Source organism: Haliotis rufescens, unplaced genomic scaffold, assembly GCF_023055435.1.
Source record: "Haliotis rufescens isolate VD_foot unplaced genomic scaffold, xgHalRufe1.0.p SCAF_58, whole genome shotgun sequence".
NCBI lineage: Eukaryota > Metazoa > Mollusca > Gastropoda > Lepetellida > Haliotidae > Haliotis > Haliotis rufescens.
Genome location: NW_025964312.1, coordinates 500,497 through 524,331, shown reverse-complemented (window position 1 = coordinate 524,331; position 23,835 = coordinate 500,497). Strand labels below are relative to the sequence as shown.

Sequence of the window (23,835 nt, the reverse complement as noted above, 5' to 3'; positions counted from 1 at the left end):
TCCCGCGCTAATAAGCGGTGCTATTTGGTGTGTGATTGGATTAATGTAAGGTTGGACTAAGGTGAGGATTCTCCTGTAAACCTGACAGAGGACATTTTCTTTAGATATAAATCCACTGATGCTTGAGAGGATGGGTGGTGTCTCATTCATATTGAGTCACATTTTTGGCTAGGGGCCAGCAGTCGCATTCTTTCGTAGATGCATTAATTTCATGATTTACAGTATCTAGTTAATCTGTCATGGCTGGTGGATATTGCAACACACAGCCTTCAAATTGCATCTTCCTGAGGCAAGTGAGTTAACTGACTATAAAAGTCTGAACTAGGCTGGTATTGTTTCCTATGTTTTGTCTATGCATAGTCCAATCAAAATCTTGCACCGAAATCGAAATCCGGTTCGTAGGGTGTCATGCAGATTTCGGTAGACTGCAGGATTTGCAAAGCATGTGCACCGCTAACTCGTTGTCAACAGATATTTTCTAAATCTTTTCATGTTTTTAATCAAGGTGCTCACGTGATTTGATGCACTTCGCGATATCAGACTCGTTTTATCACAATATAGATCTTGATTATCGATCAGATCGTCTAGATTGGGCGCCACCGTTTTGTTTGAAGCAAATGCAAGTGATACGAGAGGTTGAATCTGATTGGTCTAGAGGAGAGGCATAGAAAGGACATAACTCGTAATAGCCACTGGTGGCGCTACGATCAAGCCTAGTTCAGCAAGGGTGGAAACTGGACTTTCAAAGTCAGTTAACTCTCTTGCCTCTGGAAGATGTCAATTTGTGGGTGTTCTTTAACTTGGTTTCAGTAATATACAGTAAACTATGTTTCTAAAGAACACGCTTATAACAAAGAGACAGATATAACAAACTGTTTTTTTTGTCCCGACCATTTACTGTATATATGCTCATAACGAACTACGTTTATAACACACCAAAAGTAGTCATCCATTTGAGTTTGTTAACCGTAGTTTACTGTATCAAACACTATATTGAATGAATTAGATCTGGTCAAATTGGTAACAGCCAAGCATGAGTGAGATGGGTTTAACGCCACTTTTATAAGCATTCCAGTTATATCGCGGCGTGTCAGCTTAATGTGGGAAGAAAGCCCGAAGTGAAGCAGGTCTCAGACGTTAACCACTTCGGTGAAACCCACAAGCAAGGGTATGGTGCTGACAAACCTAGAAACATAATTGGGGCGAAACCACAATCTTAGGTTTCTTGCGTGCCCAAGGGTCACAACTCTGCACAGCGAATCATGGTGCCTTAGACGATGGGCCACCTGTGCCCCTCCAAGCTTGAAGGATACGGGTAGACAAAGGCATGGAAATAGAAATCTAAAGAATTAACTGAGTATAACAGACTCTTGGGTATGTTGTAGGGCTTTGCAACGAATACCTCACATACTTCTCAGTTTGGTCCACTCAGAAGTGACCCGTAAAGATCCGGGGTAGAATAGGTCTTCAGCAACTCATGCCTGCCGTAAAAGGCGACTATGCTTGTCGTAAAAGGCGACTAATGGGATCGGGTGGTCAGGCTCGCTGACTTGGTTGATCCAGGTCATCGATCCCAATTGCGTGGATCCATGATCATGATATCAATCACTGGATTGTCTGGTCCAGACTCGAATATTTACAGACCGCCGTCATATAGCTGGAATATTGCTGAGTGCGGCGTAAAACAACAAACCAACCAACCAAAACCAACCACTCAGAAGTCATTGCATCTGAACAGTGCTGAGTGAGTCAGATAGGATGGATGGATTAAACAGCTTTCAGCAATATTCCAGCAATGTCAGACAGAGGCCATCAGAAATGTGCTTCACATGTGTGGATCAAACGCCGCTCTTGGCAATATTCCAGCAATATCACGGCGGGGAATCAAACCCGGGTCTTCGGCGTGACGAGCGAACGCTGTAACCACTAGGCTACCCGACCGCCCCCCCAGTACCTGAAGGACAATTGGATGAGATATGGTTTTATGCCGCTTTCAGCAGTATTCCAGCAATATTCCAGCAATATCACAGTAGGGTACACTAGAAATGGGCTTCACACATTGCACCCATGTGGGGAATCGAACATGGGTCTTCCGTGGGATGAGCAAACGCTTTAACCACCAGGCTACCCTACCGCCCCTAGGCCTATTGGAGCGTTGTCAGTTATATTAAGTAATCCATATTCACTGGTAGAACTGCAATATCTTACCCCAGAAAGAGACGAAGACAGCGTAGAAGACGGTCCCCGGGTGATCAAACAGGTAGGCAATCTTCACAAATAGGCACACGTCAGACAAGTACCAGTACTCACAGCCGATGTCCTCGTCACACAGGGGGCACATCTTGTACTTCTCCGCACTCGTACACACCTCCACACTGGAACACAAACACAGCATTAGCACCTGATAGAGGAACATTAGCCCGGGCAGGGGAACATTAGCACTAGGCACGGGAACATTAGCTCGGGCAGGGGAACATTAGCTTTGGGCAGGAGAACATTAGCATGGGGCAGGGAAACATTAGCTCGGGGCATGGGAACATTAGCCTGGGGCAGGGGAACATTAGCCTGGGGCAGGGGAACATTAGCCTGGGGCAGGGAAACATTAGCATGGGGCAGGGGAACATTAGCCTGGGGCAGGGGAACATTAGCCTGGGGCAGGGGAACATTAGCCTGGGGCAGGGAAACATTAGCCTGGGGTAGGGAAACATTAGCATAGGGCAGGGGAACATTAGCTCGGGGCATGGGAGCATTAGCCTGGGGCAGGGGAACATTAGCCTGGGGCAGGGAAACATTAGCACTGGGGTAGGGGAACATTAGCCTGGGGCAGGGGAACATTAGCTCGGGCAGGGGTACATTAGCTCGGGCAGGGGAACATTAGCATGGGGCAGGGAAACATTAGCATGGGGCAGGGGAACATTAGCCTGGGGCATGGGAACATTAGCCCTGACAGGGGAACATTAGCCTGGGGCAGGGAAACATTAGCTCGGGGCATGGAAACATTAGCTCGGGCAAGGGAACATTAGCTCTGGGCATTGGAACATTAGCCTGGGGCAGGGAAACTTTAGCCTGGGGCAGGGAAACATTAGTACTGGGCAGGGGAACATAAGCATGGGGTAGGGGAACATTAGCTCTGGGCATTGGAACATTAGCCTGGGGCAGGGAAACTTTAGCCTGGGGCAGGGGAACATTAGCCTGGGGCATGGGAACATTAGCCCGGACAGGGGAACATTAGCCGGGACAGGGGAACATTAGCCTGGGGTAGGGGAACATTAGCCTGGGGCAGGGGAACATTAGCTCGGGCAGGGGTACATTAGCTCGGGCAGGGGAACATTAGCATGGGGCAGGGAAACATTAGCATGGGGCAGGGGAACATTAGCCTGGGGCATGGGAACATTAGCCCGGACAGGGGAACATTAGCCTGGGGCAGGGAAACATTACCTCGGGGCATGGAAACATTAGCTCGGGCAGGGGAACATTAGCTCTGGGCATTGGAACATTAGCCTGGGGCAGGGAAACTTTAGCCTGGGGCAGGGAAACATTAGTACTGGGCAGGGGAACATAAGCCTGGGGTAGGGGAACATTAGCTCTGGGCATTGGAACATTAGCCTGGGGCAGGGAAACTTTAGCCTGGGGCATGGGAACATTAGCCCGGACAGGGGAACATTAGCCTGGGGCAGGGAAACATTAGCTCGGGGCATGGAAACATTAGCTCGGGCAGGGGAACATTAGCTCTGGGCATTGGAACATTAGCCTGGGGCAGGGAAACTTTAGCCTGGGGCAGGGAAACATTAGTACTGGGCAGGGGAACATAAGCCTGGGGCAGGGGAACATAAGCCTGGGGTAGGGGAACATTAGCCTGGGGCACAGGAACATTAGCTCGGGGCACAGGAACATTAGCTCAGGGTAGGGGAACATTAGTCCAGTGTAGGGGAACATTAGCTCGGGGCACAGGAACATTAGCTCAGGGTAGGGGAACATGAGCTCGGGGCATGGGAACATTAGCATGGGGCAGGGGAACATAAGCTCGGGGCAGGGGAACATTAGGTCAGGGTAGGGGAACATTAGCTCAGGGCAGGGGAACATTAGCTCGGGCGCACAATGCATGACTTACGCTGGGATATTAGTGTTCATAGTCAAGCAGCCATAGAGAAAGACTATCACACCAACAATTGAAGCCGGGAGTAGCCACGCTGTGTAGAAACCTGAAACACAGACACAGGAACTATGAAACACCTTACAGGAACACAGCAAAATCAAATATAGAATACTAAAACCAGTGCTCATTCTCCAGCGTGGCATCTTTTACAATAATGATGCAAGAATTATAATTTCATGGTGCTGCAAAATTGTACCAGTTGTATACTTAAAATAACTTACCCAGCCAGGCGAAGTAGATGCCGATCTTCTCCCCAAAGTATTCTCGGATGTGGTCGAGCGGCTGGTACTTGAACCACACGCCCCACCGCGCCCAGTACCGGGACAACACCTGTCTCTGGTTCAACTCCTCGGGGGCAACATAGTGCTTCGGTTTCTCCCAGGGACCCTGGACATAGATGTGGGGAATATACACATAGGAGATACAGATGTGGGGAATATACACATAGGAGATATAGACGTGGGGAATATAGACATAGGGGGTATAGATGTGGGGAATATAGACATAGGGGATATAGATGTGGGGAATATAGACATAGGAGATATAGATGTGGGGAATATAGATATAGGGGATATAGATGTGGGGAATATAGACATAGGAGATATAGATGTGGGGAATATAGACATAGGAGATATAGATGTGGGGAATATAGACATAGGGGATATAGATGTGGGGAATATACACATAGGAGATATAGATGTGGGGAATATAGACATAGGGGATATAGATGTGGGGAATATAGACATAGGGGATATAGATGTGGGGAATATACACATAGGCGATATAGATGTGGGGAATATAGACATAGGAGATATAGATGTGGGGAATATAGACATAGGGGATATAGATGTGGGGAATATAGACATAGGGGATATAGATGTGGGGAATATAGACATAGGAGATATAGATGTGGGGAATATAGACATAGGAGATATAGATGTGGGGAATATACACATAGGGGATATAGATGTGGGGAATATACACATAGGAGATATAGATGTGGGGAATATAGACATAGGAGATATAGATGTGAGGAATATAGACATAGGAGATATAGATGTGGGGAATATAGACATAGGGGATATAGATGTGGGGAATATAGACATAGGGGATATAGATGTGGGGAATATAGACATAGGAGATATAAATGTGGGGAATATAGACATAGGGGATATAGATGTGGGGAATATAGACATAGGAGATATAGACTTGGGGAATATAGACATAGGAGATATAGATGTGGGGAATATAGACATAGGAGATATAGACTTGGGGAATATAGACATAGGGGATATAGATGTGGGGAATATAGACATAGGAGATATAGACTTGGGGAATATACACATAGGAGATATAGATGTGGGGAATATACACATAGGAGATATAGATGTGGGGAATATACAGATAGGAGATATAGATGTGGGGAATATAGACATAGGAGATATAGATGTGAGGAATATAGACATAGGAGATATAGATGTGGGGAATATACAGATAGGAGATATAGATGTGGGGAATATAGACATAGGAGATATAGATGTGGGGAATATACACATAGGAGATATAGATGTGGGGAATATAGACATAGGAGATATAGATGTGGGGAATATAGGCATAGGGGATATAGATGTGGGGAATATAGGCATAGGACTTCAGCTTTGCCAAGGATATCGACAAGGTAACAGACATAGAGCTTTAGGGAATATAGACAGGGAATATAGGCATGGTGCTTCAGCTTGGCCAAGGATATAGACAAGGTAATAGACATGGAGCATTAGGGAATATATACATAGGGGATATAGATGTGGGGAATATGGGCATAGGACTTCAGCTTCGCCAAGGATATAGACAAGGTAACAGACATGGAGCATTAGGGAATATACACATAGGGGGTATAGATGTGGAGAATATAGGAATAGTATATTTATAGAGCATTTATAAGGAAATATAGACATGGATGCATGGATGGGACCTTCTTTTACCAAAACAATCTGTTCCAGAAAATTATTGAAAAAATAACATCTTATTCTTAGGTTTAAAAAAACAGAAGTAATCTTTTCACTGGATGTGGTGGATCTCCCCTCACCAATTTCAATTTAATAAACCAAATTTTGGTGAAGAAATTTTTATTTGCATACAGTTATCATCCCTACGTTTATGTTTTACTTCTAAGGCTCACTTAGACCACTGCACGTTCTTCATTGGTCCATTTCCGAGAGGGCACAGACTCCTGCTTATTTTGCTGGCGTGTTACATACATAAATTCCTTTCTAAGAGTCACTCACATCATGTAGGGGAAACGCTGCAACAAATGTGTCTTCCTCAATCATTCTCTCCACTCCGATCTCGGCCTTCTTCTTCTTGCCGTACGTGGCGGTGGACAGGATCTCCCACACCATCTGGCTCCTCTGAGTCGACGAGAAGAACGTGTCGTGGTTCTCATGGCCAAGGAACCTGCGAGCACCAAGTGAGTGAGTGAGTGAGTGAGTGAGTGAGTGAGTGAGTGAGTGAGTGAGTGAGTGAGTGAGTGAGTGAGTGAGTGAGTGAGTGAGTGAGTGAGTGAATGAGTTGGATTTGACCCCGCTTTTAGCAATATTCCCCGAAATACCACGGTGGGGGGACATCAGAAATGGGCTTCACACATAGTACCCATGTGGGGAATCAAACCCGGGCCTTCGGGGTGATGAGCGAATGCTTTAACCTCTTGGCTACTCTATTGCCCCGTCAGTCAGTGATTTAGGAGATAAACATAGCGTGAGTTCACTGTAGAGCCTGGTTACACTTAGGTTTAACCACTCTAAATTGAATTTAGATAATTTTCTGTGGATTCAATCAGAGGTGGTCATTTTGATTTGAAACCTTTGAACTGCCTCAAAAAGCCAATAACTTTTTAATTTGAAAAATACAATATACATGGCTTTTCCAATGAACATGTGAAGATGGTCACATGACTGTGAACTGACGTCCATAAGTGTACGAGTTACACTATAAGTGGGGATCTCCAGGGGTATATTGTATTATGTCCCCTGTGTATGAGTCTATGTACCCCGAGCCGTCATTGGAGTGATACATAGGCTTATGCCCAAAGGGGTGAGTGAGGTGAAATTGGGTTTAACGTCGCGTCCAAGATTATTGCACTTATATAGCGACTTGCATGCACGTGTATGTGTGTGTGTGGCTGCTTGTACTAGTCCGGACTGATGCCGATTTATAGTGCTAGCTCACTGAGATACCATGCCGCAGTTTAACATGAATACCCCACTCAGACACAGTATACTGACTCCGAGCCGACCAGTCCTTGTTTTAGCCCCTTAATGCCGAGCGCCAGACAGGGTAACAACAAGTACAATCTTTTAACGTCTTTTTGTATGACGCGGCCCGGGCGGACGCTCTACCACAAGACCACGGAGGCGGTCTCAAAGGGGTGAGTGAGTGAGTTTGGTTTTACGCTGCTTTTAGCAATATTCCAGCAATATCATGGCGGGGGACACCAGAAATTTGGCTTCACACATTGTACCCATGTCAGGATTCGAAACCGGGTCTTCGGCGTGACGAGCGAACGCTTTAACCACTGGGCTACCCGACCGCCCCATTATGCCCAAAGGGATTGGTTGACAATAACTTTATCTTACGGACATTCATTCCTACAGACCCGGAATATATATCAACAGTTGCACTGAGTTAGCAAAACACGTAGCAGGTGATGCAAACGAACTGAGTTACTTCCCTTTATCCAATGCATTCAGTGAGTGAGTGAGTTGGGTTTAACACCGCTTTTAACGGTATTCCAGTTACATCACGGCGTGTCAGCTTAATGTGGAAGGAAAACCCGAAGTGATGCAGGTCTCAGGTGTTTACCACTTCGGTGAAACCCATGAGCACGGGTATGGTGCTGATAACCCTAGAAACATAATTGGGGCGAACCGGGATTCGAACCCACAATCATAGGTTTCTGAAGTGCAAAAAAACGGGACGCAACTCAGTGTAGCGAATCACGGTGCCTTAGTCGACTGGGCCACCCGTGCCCCCCTAATGCATTCAGATAAACATCAGTCTTTTTCCACTCAAAGATACTTATATGAAATAAGCAAGGTATCTACGATGTGTTCCGATTGATTTCTCAGTTGAGCAGGCTACATGGAAAATAATTTCCAGCTCCTTAACCAATCAGTTGCTAGAATATTAATGTAAGGTGAGATAAAGTTTGATGTTCAAATGTTTTCCATGAGACTGTATTCTTGAGATGAGGTAAACACTGACTGACTACCTCCACATTCCTGGGAATATTGCTGAGTGCGGCGTTAAACAACAAACCAAAACCTGGAAATTTTCTAACATGAATAAACACAGAACTATTATTTATGATTATTAATTGTGTCTGGTATGCATAAATGCTCAGCTTTCTATATATATAACTTTAAGTAGTTTATTTACCTCAAAAAGTAAATTCTACAAGTTAAAAAGTATCGGTCAAATTTCTCGCCACACCACCACCCGTAATGGCCATTGTTGGCTTGCGACACTTCACGTCAAGGCGCATCCTGTCCGATATTTTTGTTATTTAATTATAATTTTTGGTTCTTTGATGAAAAGAAAACACTCAAATTCCTTAATTTAGAAAAATTAGCATCTTTCGATTTAATAAATCATGAACAAAAACATTCTGAATTGTTACATCATCGATTGGATTGATCCGACACGATCATGGCAACGGCAGTAAACAAACAACTCCACATGCATCGTGATACCGTAATATTATTACAATCCTTTTGCTGTATCTAACTTAATTTTCAAGAATTACTTATGTACATGATGTAGATGTATAAATCTTTGTGAAAAGTTATGTCATATTTAACGAGCTTGTAAATTATTTCATTTCATAAACTTTCGGACATTGACATGCTGTTGAGAAGCGAAGATGGCACATGAGGGTGTGGCTGAATTTAATTAGTTGAACAAGCACGGCTAATAGTTGAAAACATGTGATCATACGCAAATCTGACCTTATTTACATCCTAACAATACTCCAATGTTCATACAGTTTGGACCTCATGGATTAAAGTTAGACTCCAATCAACTAGCACAAAGTGAAAGTCAGTTGTTAACACAAAAAACTGTCCAGTACCTTTGAAGGAGAGGACTTCCTCACAAAGGATTTCAAACAAACAGCGGTTGCCGTGCTGGCCATTTCGAATATTTCGAAACTTTACACAGTAAATATGGTGTTGACCTCAAGTTTTGTTTGTTTGTTTTACGCCGCACTCAGCCATCTTCCAGCTATATGACGGCGGTCTGTAAATAATCGAGTCTGGACCAGAAAATCCAGTGATTGACATCATGAGCATCGATCCACCCAATCGGGATACGATAACATGCATCAATCAAGTCAGCGAGCCTGACCACCCGATCCCAATAGTTGCCTCTTTTGACAAACATTGTTGTCTTTTATTGCAAGCATGGGTTGCTGAAGACCTATTCTACCCCACATCTGCGCGGGTCGACCCCTAGTTTTGGAAGAGAAGAGTCACAGTTTAAGACGAAAAACCTAGTCTGCCTCACAGTCCCTGGACCATATTATTTTCCCTTCCGCACAACCCTTTCTGTAATGCTATCGCCCTGAATTAAACAAGTCTAGATTTTCCACAGGTTCAGGATCTTAATGGGGATCCTTTTCAAATTAAACATAGTTGCTTGTTTCTATCAAAACATATAGATTCAAAGCATTAGTCTAACAAAACCCATTTAAAGTGACCTAAATATCATCTTCCCTCTGTCATATAATATCCTCAATATCTGCAACATATATCCATTATTTCGATCAGGTAACACATATTTTGAAGTTAATGGATATTCGCATTGTCTCTATACTCCATGCTGGTATAGTCTCTGTAATACTGGACAATGGAGTGGTATCTCCACCATGATGGTGAAAAAGTGTAGAGGATAAAGAGGTTACCTACCTTTAAAGGGCAAGTTCACAAGGAAATGAACCTATTTTTCGTGTACTTTTTGCACATTAAAAGTGTTAACCTAGTAGTGTCATAGACAAAAATATAAAAATATCACAATTAATTAACATATTTTTTGCATTAAAACGATTTATATTTTTCACATTTACCAAATGTTCTAATTTCCAGAACAAAAACACCATGGCTTATGCCCCTTGCAATATGAGGTCATTGGTGCCAATTGATAAACATTATGACGTCATCATGCTTTGTTAGAGCCGCTTCACGTGGTGTAGCTACAAGTGTGTGATTCTAGCGTCTCAGATGCCAGCCAGTCTAGTGTTATGCTGAGTCACCACTGCGCCGGAGTGTGTACTTGATATCTTTTGCGTTGAGAATAGACAGGGACCCAGTTGAATTGGCACCAATTACGTCATAATCTAAGGGGGATAACTCTGGCCTGTTTAGCTCGAAAAACGAAGGCCTCATAACGGCATAGCATTTTCACACTATTTTGAGCTTCCTACTTTCACTGTGAACAAAATCAGTTTATATTTTCAAACACAGATACTAACTAATTCTAAAATTGCGTTTTGTTTAGAAAAAGAAAGAAAGTGATTTTTGCGTGTACACTTCCCCTTTAAGAGGTATTACCTACAAAGCCTATCAATCTACAGGCCTGTAGCTATAATGGGATAAGGGAGACAACTCAGTGAAAGAATTACATTCTTTTCTGTCCTCCTTAGATTGAACTCAAGATAAATAAGGGATCAGTTCCAAAGTTTGATGTCAGATGCCCTAGGGAGGTGTGTGTGCGAGCATGCATGAGTGCGTGCTTACGGCGATATCATTAAATACATCCGTTCTTTCCATCTCGTCCATCTAGTGAGTAATATAGAATGGCTGATTTGATCTATAAAAACCCTCCAAATGATTTTCAACACCTAGCAAAAAAACTTCAGTCAAAGAATGTGTGACAAAATGGGCCCCTAAACTCTGGAATTCAAAATTTTCAGAATTTTTTGTTTTTGTTTTTTTGTCATTGCTATTTTTATGGGATTTTTTTGTGGGGTGGGTAGGGGATGGGGATAGGTAATGTCTAAAAACTTATGGAATTAAGTTCTTTATCTGACATCAAACTTTTGAACAGGTCCCTTATCCATGATTTAATTAATAAGCATATACCTGTTTTGAAGCTATAATGAGATATGGACTTGATGCTTACAGAGAAAATGAAATCTAATTTTGTTACATGTGTTATTAATAAATTTCATAAATTCAATAATAAATTCATGAAACAGAAGCAGGATTCATAACAGACATGCTGAATAAAGATAAACGATCAGAAACAATCAACGTGTCTGGCTTCAGGAAAACAGCATATTTGCTCAACACGCGTATTTCTCTCAGGTCTACACCATCTGTCATTACAGATACCAATTAACCTTTGTCTTGCCTTGAAATCCAATTATACTCTTGATATATTTTCAATATTGCCTCCCACATAAAAAAGATTTTTATCATTCCACTTCCCTATCGCAATGTCAACAACTGAATAGAGCAATTTGGCACTCCAAATGACTTGTATTGAAGTTGTATTGATGGCTGTTTGTGCCATTCTTGGTGACACCTGTTGTCAATAACACTGCCAATCATGTCTGAAATCGACGTGCAATAGACGTGTATTGTATGCCTGGGTATTATTGGCCATATTTCCCTCCTGTAGAAAGACTTGTCAGGCAATAAACATCATCTGTTTGGGCTAATATCTTGTAGAAATGGTTAACTTTGATCAAATAGAGGTATTGGATTGTCCAATTTTTAAAAATGTTTTACAGGTCAATAAAAAAATGTAAATATGACTAATAACAGCTGTCAACTTGTTTCCCAAGGTAAGAACATTTAGCTTAATAGAGTTTCATAATGATAGTTCATCAGAGTTGCTCGCTCCCTCCCTCTCCCTCTCTGATTGCTTTAACACCATACACAGTAATAGTCTAATTACCGTATTCGACGTAATAAGCGCCCAGGGCGCTCTCAAAATTAGAAATAGGGGGCGCTTATTAGAACATTATTTTGAGTTGAAAGATCGTAAATTTCGTGGTTTATGCAAACATCCTGAAATGTTTACATACGACAGATATATTTTTCAAGAATTTAATTGCCCATAATTAAGGGTGATATAACACACGAGTGCGTATGATGCACGAATAAATAAGTTTTGCGTACACTGATCAATCGGAAGGGGTGCCGATTGGGATTGTTCACTAGCCAATATATTAGCAAATATCGCCGTGGGCGCTTATTAGAGCGGGGCGCTTATTATGTCGAATACGGTATATCACATCAGCCGGTCAATAATCAACTCTGTACTAGGGAACCATCATATATCAGTATACATCAGTGCACCAGTGCATGTTTTTATGTGACGATACGATACACAATACGTTTTTCTCTGTAACAATACAAGACTTACACTTGCTGAAATAAATTACTTACTACTCGTTTAATGACCCCTGACATTTTTACCATTCAGATACAGCAAAATGTGTTGTAATTACCGATTCAAGTTCACTACTAAAAATAGCCCTTACAAACATGTGTCTACAGCTAGCTTTTCCTTTTGAACCTGCTCTGAAATATTTATTGTCAAGAAGTTTCCAGTGGTTTGACATAAATATGTGTATCGCGATACATATCATATCATGACCTATGCATCATGATACGTATCGTATCGTATCCTTGCTGTATTGTTTCACCCCTACTCTGTACCAGACAACCCAGTGACTGATATTATGAGCACCAAGCTAGGACTATTCACAAAGAGACTGATGCCTAGGCAGGTTTAAGGGGGAATATTGTTGAATGCTGCATCTGCAATTTTGCAGCTTTCAATGTCAACCAAGCCCCGCAGGAAATTATCCAAAATATTTCAATTGAATAAAGTCATGCTTAAAGGTGTCATGGCCAGAACCTTACTGTTGCATTGTGGTAATGTGGTATATCCCATGAAATATACAGAAATTATATTTATTAATCATAAATGTTAATAATATGAAGTCCATGACACATGAACTATTGGACATCCTCTGTGACCTTGAAACAAAATCATTCTCATCTCTGTATACGTGTCAATTAGTTTGTTTGAAGAAGTCGTCAGCTGCCTACTTGTCGAGCTTGGAACGCTTGAACTGGCAGGTGTAGTAGTCGAGGGGTCTGTTGGGGACGTCCTGGCTCATCATGTTTGGGATGCGGACCGCACGCAGAACCTTCTGCGACCAGTTGTCGCTGGGGTTCGGGTGGGCCTGAAACATGGACAGTGACAGCTGTTGTAAATTGTGTGTCCTTACGAAACAAACTATCCCACATTGAAATCATTAAAGCTTTCTATTGTTATCTTCCAAAACAAATTTTTTGTGGCAGATTTCTGAATTCTTACTTCCTGTCTGAATTTCTTACTTCCTGTCTGAATTTACATATCACATTCAATAATAGAGTTCAGGTAGGAAATGTTTAGCAATTGCATCAAATATATATATACTGATGACAGAAATAAGTGAACAGCTATATGTAGATGTATTCTGCTGAAGTCAGCAATATTGAGTTACCACGTAGATAATCAAGTCAAACCATTAACCAAACCAAGAGCAATGATCCAACCCATCATAGTGTGCTGCCATAACCAGAGCCTGTCCCCACCGAAACACTTGTATCTACCCCTTAGCTAACCTGAGATCAGATAAAATAACATTGAATTTATCTGAATCCCTTTATGTTTGTTTGTAGTTTAATGATAATCCAGTGATTGACATCGTGAGCACCCAATTGAAATCGATGACATGCATTAACCAAATCAGTGTGTCTGACCACCCGATCCCATTAGTCGCCTCTTACAACTAGCATAGTTGCTCTTTACGGCAAGCATGGGTTGCTGGAGACCTATTCTACCCAGGATCTTCACGGATCTTCCAGTGATTGACATCGTGAGCATTGATCCACGCAATTGGGACCGATGACATGCATCAACCAAGTCAGCGAGCCTGACAACCCGATCCCGTTAGTCGCCTCTTACGACAAGCATAGTCTCCTCTTACGACAAGCATAGTCGCCTTTTACAGCAAGCATGGGTTTCTGAAGACCTATTCTACCCTGGATCTTCACGAGTCAGGAGTGGGGAATGAGCTGGTACGTTTTCAAGCTGCCTTTTGCAATATTCAAGCAATACCTTAGCAGAGGTACCAGAAAAAGGCCTCGCACATTGTACATGTGTGGGGAATTGAACCCGGGCCTTCAAGTATTATGAACAAAGGCTTCAAACTCCACACTATCCCACCGTCCCAGCAACAGATGAAGAAGAAACAGTAACACCATGCAAGTATTAATTCTTTATCCTATGCTAAAAGCAATCTGCACATGCTGTGTGTTAGGGGTCACTATTGGTTTGGAAATCACTATTGCGAAACTATTGATATTGAAAGAAACTATTGCGATAACTATTGATACTGCAAGCAACTATTGCAATAAATATTGATAGTTTTCAGTGTATCATTTTAGATGGATTTTAGAGTTGAATTTAACCTTGGAACTGAAGTTTTCTTCTTAATGTGATAACCATAGCAACAAATAAAAAGTGAAGTTTGAAATATGACTGATTTGTTTTTTCTTTTTCCAAATAATTTAGGAAAAAGAAAACCATGTGTAAATTACTAATACTCATGATCAAAAGAAACACAAATTTGAACAGCATTTGACTCAATCGCATGATATGGTAAATACAATCAAAACTATGGATATTCGGTACTGAAATCGATACTATTGATCGGAAACTGATTTACAAGTGCTTACCAATAGCAATTATCGATATTTTGATTTATTGTGACACCCCTACCATGGGTTCAACATATGGTATGTTCTCTACCTGTTTCTACCCTGGGCCCCGTTCCACAAAGCCATCTTAGCGCTAAAGTGATCGTAACTCCCATACATTAACACTGACTTACGACAGTCCTTGCCCCTAGCTTTGTGGAACGGTGCCCTGATCTGTAGTGAGTGAGTGAGTTTGGTTTAACGCCGCTTTTAACAGTATTCCAGTTATATCACAGCGTGTCAGCTTAATGTGGGAGGAAAGCCCAAAATGATGGGTTTAACACCGCTATTAACAGTATTCCAGTTATATCACGGCGTGTCAGCTTAATGTGGGAGGAAAGCCCTAAGTGATTGGTTTAACGCCGCTTTTAACAGTATTCCAGTTATATCATGGAGTGTCAGCTTAATGTGGGAGGAAAGCCCGAAGTGATGGGTTTAACGCTGCTTTTAACAGTATTCCAGTTATATCACAGCGTGTCAGCTTAATGTGGGAGGAAAGCCCGAAGTGATGGGTTTAACGCCGCTTTTAACAGTATTCTAGTTATATCACAGCGTGTCAGCTTAATGTGGGAGGAAAGCCCGAAGTGATGGGTTTAACGCCGCTTTTAACAGTATTCCAGTTATATCACGGCGTGTCAGCTTAATGTGGGAGGAAAGCCCTAAGTGATTGGTTTAACGCCGCTTTTAACAGTATTCCAGTTATATCACGGAGTGTCAGCTTAATGTGGGAGGAAAGCCCAAAGTGATGGGTTTAACGCCGCTTTTAACAGTATTCCAGTTATATCACAGCGTGTCAGCTTAATGTGGGAGGAAAGCCCGAAGTGATGGGTTTAACGCCGCTTTTAACAGTATTCTAGTTATATCACAGCGTGTCAGCTTAATGTGGGAGGAAAGCCCGAAGTGATGGGTTTAACGCCGCTTTTAACAGTATTCCAGTTACATCACGTCGTGTCAGCTTAATGTGGGAGGAAAGCCCGAAGTGATGCAGGTCTCAGACGTTTACCACTTCGGTGAAACCCACGAGCAAGGGTATGGTGCTGACAAACCTAGAAACATAACCGGGGCGAATCGGGATTCGATTCCACAATCATAGGTTTCTGGCATGCCCAAGGGATGCAACTCTGCACAGCGAATCGCGGTGCCTTAGACGACTTGGCCACCCGAGCCCCCTTCCCTGATCTTCAAAGCAACGTCTGGTTTAACAAGCAGACAGTTAAACATATTATTATTGGAACATGTCAACTTGGTCAGACAAAGGCAAACATGAAGTGCAACATAACACTGAACACGTAGAACACATTATTCAAGTCAATATATTGTTTAATAAATAACAATTCATTATGCCAAACCTTTGTTGTAATGTTTAACAGATGAGCATAGTTGTAATACTGCAAAAGGTAAAATATATACATTATGATAATACATGATTTTCAAAATCACATCCTGAATTCTTAAGTTGTTTGTTTTACATAGAAAAAACATCCACCTCCTGTCAACCCTGACCAGTATTCTATAGCTTGCAATCCTGGACTGAAAACAAGGTATAGAGTTGGTCTTGCCTTAGACTATGTCAGCCTGTAACCAGTTTTCAAGTTAATCTGTCAGCGAATGAGAGCATGCACAGGCCAATCCACTGCCCCCATGCCAAATGTGTCAAGTCTTGTTCAGTATTGGTTCAAGTAAGGAAAGATTATGTCAAAGGAATATATCATCACACAGAATTTTTTTCAACAGTGGAGGTCAAGGTCAAACATAGGAGTCAAAGGGAGGAGTTGAAAGTAGGGGTCAAAGGGCGAAATCAAAAGTAGGTCAAGGGTAAAAGGAAGGAGCCAAGAGTAGGGGTTGGGGGAGGAGTCAAATAGGAGTAAAAGAGGGGAGTATTAAGTAAAGGTCAAAGGCCTGAAACACGGACAGTGACAGCTGTTGTAAATTGTGTGTCCTTCCGAAACAAACTATCCCACATTGAAATCATTAAAGCTTTCTATTGTTATCTTCCAAAACAAATTTTTGTGGCAGATTTCTGAATTTCTTACTTCCTGTCTGAATTTCTTACTTCCTGTCTGAATTTACATATCATATTCAATAATAGAGTTCAGGTAGGAAATGTTTAGCAATTGCATCAAATATATATATACTGATAACAGAAATAAGTGAACAGCTATATGTAGATGTATTCTGCTGAAGTCAGCAATATTGAGTTACCACGTAGATAATCAAGTCAAACCATTACCCGGCAACCAAACCAAGAGCAATGATCCAACCCATCATAGTGTGCTGCCATAACCAGAGCCTGTCCCCACCGAAACACTTGTATCTACCCCTTAGCTTACCTGAGATCAGATAAAATAACATTGAATTTATCTGAATCCCTTTATGTTTGTTTGGAGTTGAATGATAATCCAGTGATTGACATCGTGAGCACCCAATTGAAATCGACGACATGCATTAACCAAATCAGTGTGTCTGACCACCCGATCCCATTAGTCGCCTCTTACAACAAGCATAGTCGCTCTTTACGGCAAGCATGGGTTGCTGGAGACCTATTCTACCCCGGATCTTCACAGATCTTCCAGTGCTTGACATCGTGAGCATTGATCCAGGCAATTGGGACAGATGACATGCATCAACCAAGTCAGCGAGCCTGACCACCCGATCCCGTTAGTCGCCTCTTACGACAAGCATAGTCGCCTCTTACGACAAGCATAGTCGCCTTTTACAGCAAGCATGGGTTTCTGAAGACCTATTCTACCCTGGATCTTCACGAGTCAGAAGTGGGGAATGAGCTGGTATGTTTCAAGCTGCCTTTTGCAATATTCAAGCAATACCTTAGCAGAGGTACCAGAAAAAGGCCTCGCACATTGTACATGTGTGGGGAATTGAACCCGGGCCTTCAAGTATTATGAACAAAGGCTTCAAACTCCACACTATCCCACCGTCCCAGCAACAAATGAAGAAGAAACAGTAACACCATGCACACGAGTATTAATTCTTTATCATATGCTAAGAGCAATCTGCACATGCTGTGTGTTAGCGGTCACTATTGGTTTGGAAAACACTATTGCGATAACTATTGATATTAAAAGAAACTATTGCGATAACTATTGATACTGCAAGCAACTATAGCGATAAATATTGATAGTTTTCAGTGTATCATTTTAGATGGATTTTAGAGTTAAATTAAACCTTGGAACGGAAGTTTTCTTCTGAATGTGATAACCAGAACAACAAATAAAAAGTGAAGTTTGAAATATGACTGATTTGTTTTTTCTTTTTCCAAATAATTTAGGAAAAAGAAAACCATGTGTAAATTACTAATACTCATGATCAACAGAAACACAAATTTGAACAGCATTTGACTCAATGGCATGATATGGTAAATACAATCAAAACTATGGATATTCGGTACTGAAATCGATACTATTGATCGGAAACTGATTTACAAGTGCTTACCAATAGCAATTATCAATATTTTGATTTATTGTGACACCCCTACCATGGGTACAACATATGGTATGTTCTCTACCTGTTTCTACCCTGGGCCCCGTTCCACAAAGCCATCTTAGCGCTAAAGTGATCGTAACTCCCATACTTTAACACTGGCTTACGACAGTCCTTGCCCCTAGCTTTGTGGAACGGTGCCCTTATCTGTAGTGAGTGAGTGAGTGAGTTGGGTTTAACGCCGCTTTTAACAGTATTCCAGTTACATCACGGCGTGTCAGCTTAATGTGGGAGGAAAGCCCGAAGTGATGCAGGTCTCAGACGTTTACCTCTTTGGTGAAACCCACGAGCACGGGTATGGTGCTGACAAACCTAGAAACATAATCGGGGCGAATCGGGATTCGAATCCACAATCATAGGTTTCTGGCTTGCCCAAGTGATGCAACTCTGCACATCGAATTGTGGCGCCTTAAGACGACTGGGCCACCCGAGCCCCCCTTCCCCGATCTTCAAAGCAACGTCTGGTTTAACAAGCAGACAGTTAAACATATTATTATTGGAACATGTCAACTTGGTCAGACAAAGGCAAACATGAAGAGCAACATAACACTGAACACGTAGAACACATTATTCAAGTCAATATATTGTTTAATAAATAACAATTCATTAGGCCAAACCTTTGTTGTAATGTTTAACAGATGAGCACAGTTGTAATACTGCAAAAGGTAAAATATATACATTATGATAATACATTATTTTCAAAATCACATCCTGAACTCTTAAGTTGTTTGTTTTACATAGAAAAAACATCCACCTCCTGTCAACCCTGACCAGTATTCTATAGCTTGCAATCCTGGACTGAAAACAAGGTATAGAGTTGGTCTTGCCTTTGACTATGTCAGCCTGTAACCAGTTTTCAAGTTAATCTGTCAGCGAAATGAGAGCATGCACAGGCCAATCCACTGCCCCCATGCCAAATGTGTCAAGTCTTGTTCAGTATTGGTTCAAATAAGGAAAGATTATGTCGAAGGAATATATCATCACACAGAATTTTGTTCAACAGTGGAGGTCAAGGTCAAACATAGGGGTCAATGGGAGGAGTTGAAAGTAGGGGTCAAAGGGCGAAATCAAAAGTAGGTCAAGGGTTAAAGGAAGGAGCCAAGAGTAGGGGTTGGGGGAGGAGTCAAATAGGAGTAAAAGAGAGGAGTATTATGTAGAGGTCAAAGGCAGATTCAAACAGGGGTTGGGGTTGGGTTGTGGGTCTGAAGATGTGTCAAATGGAGGAGTTATTTGTAGGGTAAAAGTTGGCGAAGATGCTGAAGCTATAACCAATATCATTTCGACTACATGGCATCAAAGCTCCATGTACCACCAAACACAATATCTTTGTATGTCCCAGCAGAAAGTAGGTCACCACACTAGAGACATAAGTGGTTTTCAATAGATTAATTCTGTGAATCTTATACGGCTTTGCGAGCACTACGTGGGACATTTGTGTGTTTGATCTTGTTGTAAAATCTCATAACGATAATGCACAACGTTAAGATCCCCAGGATATCAACAAGATCTGCACTTTGCATGTATGAGATGGCTCCCCACATCTTCATCGAATCTGTTGACTTCAAGTACAACTTTCCTTCTGCTGCTGACAGTGAGTGAGTGGGAATCGAACCCTGGTCATCATCATGACAAGCAAATGCTTTAACAACTTGGCTACCCCACCACACCCCATGGCCTATAGACACAGACCAGCCAGTCCTTTCAAGAAGGAGTGAGTGAGTGAGTATGGTTTTACGCGGCTTTTAGCAATATTCCAGCAATATCATGGCGTGGGACACCAGAAATGGGCTTCACACAGTGTACCCGTGTCGGGAATCGAACCCGGGTCTTCGATGTGACAACTTTCAAGAGTGAGTGAGTGGGTTGGGTTTTACGCCGCTTTTAACAGTATTCCAGTTATATCGCGGCGTGTCAGCTTAATGTGCGAGGAAAGCCCGAAGTGATGCAGGTCTCAGACGTTTACCACTTCGGTGAAACCGACGAGCACGGGCATGGTGCTGACAAACCTAGAAACATAATCGGGGCCAACCGGGATTCGAACCCACAATCATAGGTTTCTGGCGTGCCCAAGGGACATAACTCTGCACATCGAATTGCGGCGCCTTAGATGACTGGGCCACCCGTGCCCCCCGACTTTCAAGAAGGAAATGGGATTGATCATGAAACCACACACTACGCCAAAGTTGGGGAAGATGACGTTGTGACGACGTAATCAACACCTCTGGCAGCCGATGAAGGTCAAGTGGACCCAAACTTAGTAACCCATACTACATGTCACACATACCATTATTTCTAGCATTATTAATGAGTCCCAAGAAGACGATTTTCAAACTTCACTTTGTTAACTTTTTCCTTAACTGAATGTGTTATAAACTTTCCCACGAAGACTACGACAAAGTCCATGACGTGGAAACTGCTTTTTGAGTTTCCCACGAAAACGAATCATGCAATGTCAAGGTCATTAATGGCAAGAAAACATATACTCTGAAACGTTGTGTTCCTCATTATAAAGAAGTTGACATCCATATATTCTCTTCCTTAAGAAAACTTTATCAGTGGAAAAGAACATGTCGACTACACTTTCATGTACTTTTGAAGCAGCTATGCATTTCTTTTTAGAGCGTATGTATGTTTTGGTTTGGTTTGTTGTTTAACGCCGCACTCAGCAATATTCCAGCTATATGACGGCGGTCTGTAAATAATCGAGTCTGAACCAGACAATCCAGTGATTAATATCATGAGCATCGATCCACGCAATTGGGACCGATGACATGCATCAACCAAGTCAGCGAGCCTGACCATTCGATCCTGTTAGTCGCCTTTTACGACAAGCATAGTCGCCTTTTAGGGCAAGCATGGGTTGCCTATTCTATTCTATTCTACCCCGGATCTTCACGTACTTGTATGGTATGTATGTATGTATAACAATTTGATCATAATATTTCATTCCTTATAGCGACATCCCTGGATATACGTAGCAAGCCAGCTGTGACTCACTGCTTTGTGGCAGACTGTTGTTGTTGGGTTTAAGTGCTTGGTAAGCCCTACCAGGATGTCAAAGGACTGGCTGCTTCTCCTCTGATCAATATATTGCTGTACTCTACTCTGCTGACATGGCAGAATGTCATGCAAAGCATGCATGCAGTAGCAAATCTCAGCTAACTTAATTAAAGAGTTTACGTTGAGGTTATTTTCTAGCTTCTCAGGTGCTTCTTTGTTGTTTAACACCTCACTCAGCAATATTCCAGCTTTTTGACGGCGGTCCGTACATAATCGAGTCTGGACCAGACAATCCAGTGACTGACATCATGAGCATCGATCAACGCAATTTGGATACGATGACGTTCATCAACCGAGTCAGCGAGCCTGACCACCCGATCCCAATAGTTGCCTCTTATAACAAGCATAGTCGCATTTTACGGCAAGCATGGGTTGCTGAAGACCTATTCTCTACCAGGGAACTTCACAGGTCACTGATCCATCAAGACGCCTCTTACAAGCATCGGTTGTGGGGTCCTATTCTAGAAATCCCCACATGGTCTGAACTCAGCTAATATGTTGATTCGGGAATTTATGGAAATGATCACTGTGAATGAGTGAAAGCTGCTGTCAGCAATACTCTCATATAATCACAGAACTTGTCTAACTTTGTTCATGTCCACCACACCAGCTCCTTGCCAACTAATCTGGTTCCATGCAAAAAGCTTGGGTAATACTGATATATATATATAACTTCTGCAAAATCTACTGGCAGTACTGTCAGAATGTGGAAGCTTCTCTTCACCATTGATACTACTGAAGCCCCATTCCAGAGAGTTATCCAGACCTTAAAGTCTACGCTATGTTAAAGTAGGAGAGATGGTCTTTGCGCTAAGATAACTTTGCGAAACAGGGCCCAGAGATGACCTCAAAGGCTTTACATCACCACTTAAACTATTGAAACCACATTCCACAAAGTGATCTACAACTGGCGTAAGTAGGAAAGACGATTGTCTTTGCGCTAAGATCACTATGTGAAACAGGTCCCAGGTCTTCACATCACCACTCGAACTATTAAAACCACATTCCACAAAGTGATCTACAACTGGCGTAAGTAGGATAGACGATTGTCTTTGCGCTAAGATCACTATGTGAAACAGGTCCCAGGTCTTCACATCACCATGAGAACTATTGAAACCACATTCCACAAAGCGATCTTGGTCCTACGACTGGCATAAGTAGGAGAGAAAACGTCATAGCGCTAAGATCACTTTGTAAAGCAGGGCCCTAACTCGACTATAGTTCACATCACCACTGTTATTGTACAATGTCTTCTAACATTCAGAGCATGCAGGAAGGCAGTCCAGGTAGAGCTGATTACATTGACATCACCTGCACAGCTAGGGGATATATACTAGTATATATACACACGTATGGTCTCTGTATTTACTTACTCCTGAAGACAGTGCCTTGTAAAATAAAAGAAGATGTGACATTACAGACATGCTCAAGCTTCAGGTGGTTCGTGTGGTTGATGTACTTTGCGCACAAGTCAATTTCGGTAAAATCAGACCCTTATCCGATACAATAACTCTCTGTCAGAATGTCTGATGACCAAGCTCCAGAGAAGGTCAAAAAACTTTCTTATCAACCAATGAGCATCAAGGCTTTTCAGTACGCATGAGCAAAGAATTCAGACAACTATATCCAATTTCTGTATATTGAAAATGAACTCAATTGGCCATTTCCAAATGTAAATAATAAAAGCAAGGCCATGATATTGATGTTGATATATGACATCTGATTCATTTATTTAGACAGGGCAGTCGAACTTTGCTCAGAGGTCACCTGACATGACCTATGGAGGGGTTGTCAGACCTTCACACACAGAGGTATCGTATCACAGTAAAAGATCAGATTTTAATGAGATAGGGCACAGGAACCAGATCCCAGACCAGCAAGACTCATCCTTACCATGGTACAAAATACCATAAAACATTTCTGATGGATTTAAAAACTTTTCCAAAGACTCCGAAAACAATTGACAAGCCATGCAACATGGAGATATTGAAATGAAATATGTGTGAAATGATAAATTTTATATTTCAATTTCTTTTCTTTTGTTGTTGAAAAGACATCATGTCTCAAAAATATCATTCAAGCTATGCTTATTAATTTGTCAAACTCTACATCTAAGCTTTAAGTTCCAAGTCAACATAAAATATTTTCTTTCAAGGTTGCAAAAAAATTGTGATCTATAACTTATGCCCAGTAGAATATATTTACCAACATCAATTTACACACAACAAAGTGCTGCAGGACGCCTACAAAGTGGGACAAGTGGAAGGAAAATAGCACATGGCTACTGACAAACGATCACGCTCACAA

At 42.0% G+C, this 23,835-nt stretch overlaps 1 protein-coding gene across 4 annotated transcripts in view; it reads right to left on the bottom strand.

Moving 5' to 3' along the window:
- LOC124112825 (anoctamin-7-like) overlaps nucleotides 1-23,835 on the bottom strand; it is a 148,018-nt gene that overhangs the window by 18,710 nt on the left and 105,473 nt on the right. For 2 of the 4 annotated variants that reach the window (XM_048385382.1, XM_048385384.1), the window contains 5 exons: nucleotides 13,273-13,409; nucleotides 6,442-6,610; nucleotides 4,378-4,543; nucleotides 4,112-4,202; nucleotides 2,209-2,375 (listed from right to left, as the gene is read on the bottom strand). In XM_048385382.1, coding sequence (XP_048241339.1) covers nucleotides 2,209-2,375; nucleotides 4,112-4,202; nucleotides 4,378-4,543; nucleotides 6,442-6,610; nucleotides 13,273-13,409 — 730 coding nt within the window. Of the gene's footprint in view, nucleotides 1-2,208; nucleotides 2,376-4,111; nucleotides 4,203-4,377; nucleotides 4,544-6,441; nucleotides 6,611-13,272; nucleotides 13,410-16,319; nucleotides 16,359-19,085; nucleotides 19,125-22,901; nucleotides 22,917-23,835 lie in introns of all 4 variants that reach the window. The other 2 variants (XM_048385381.1, XM_048385383.1) reach the window with 2 other exon arrangements.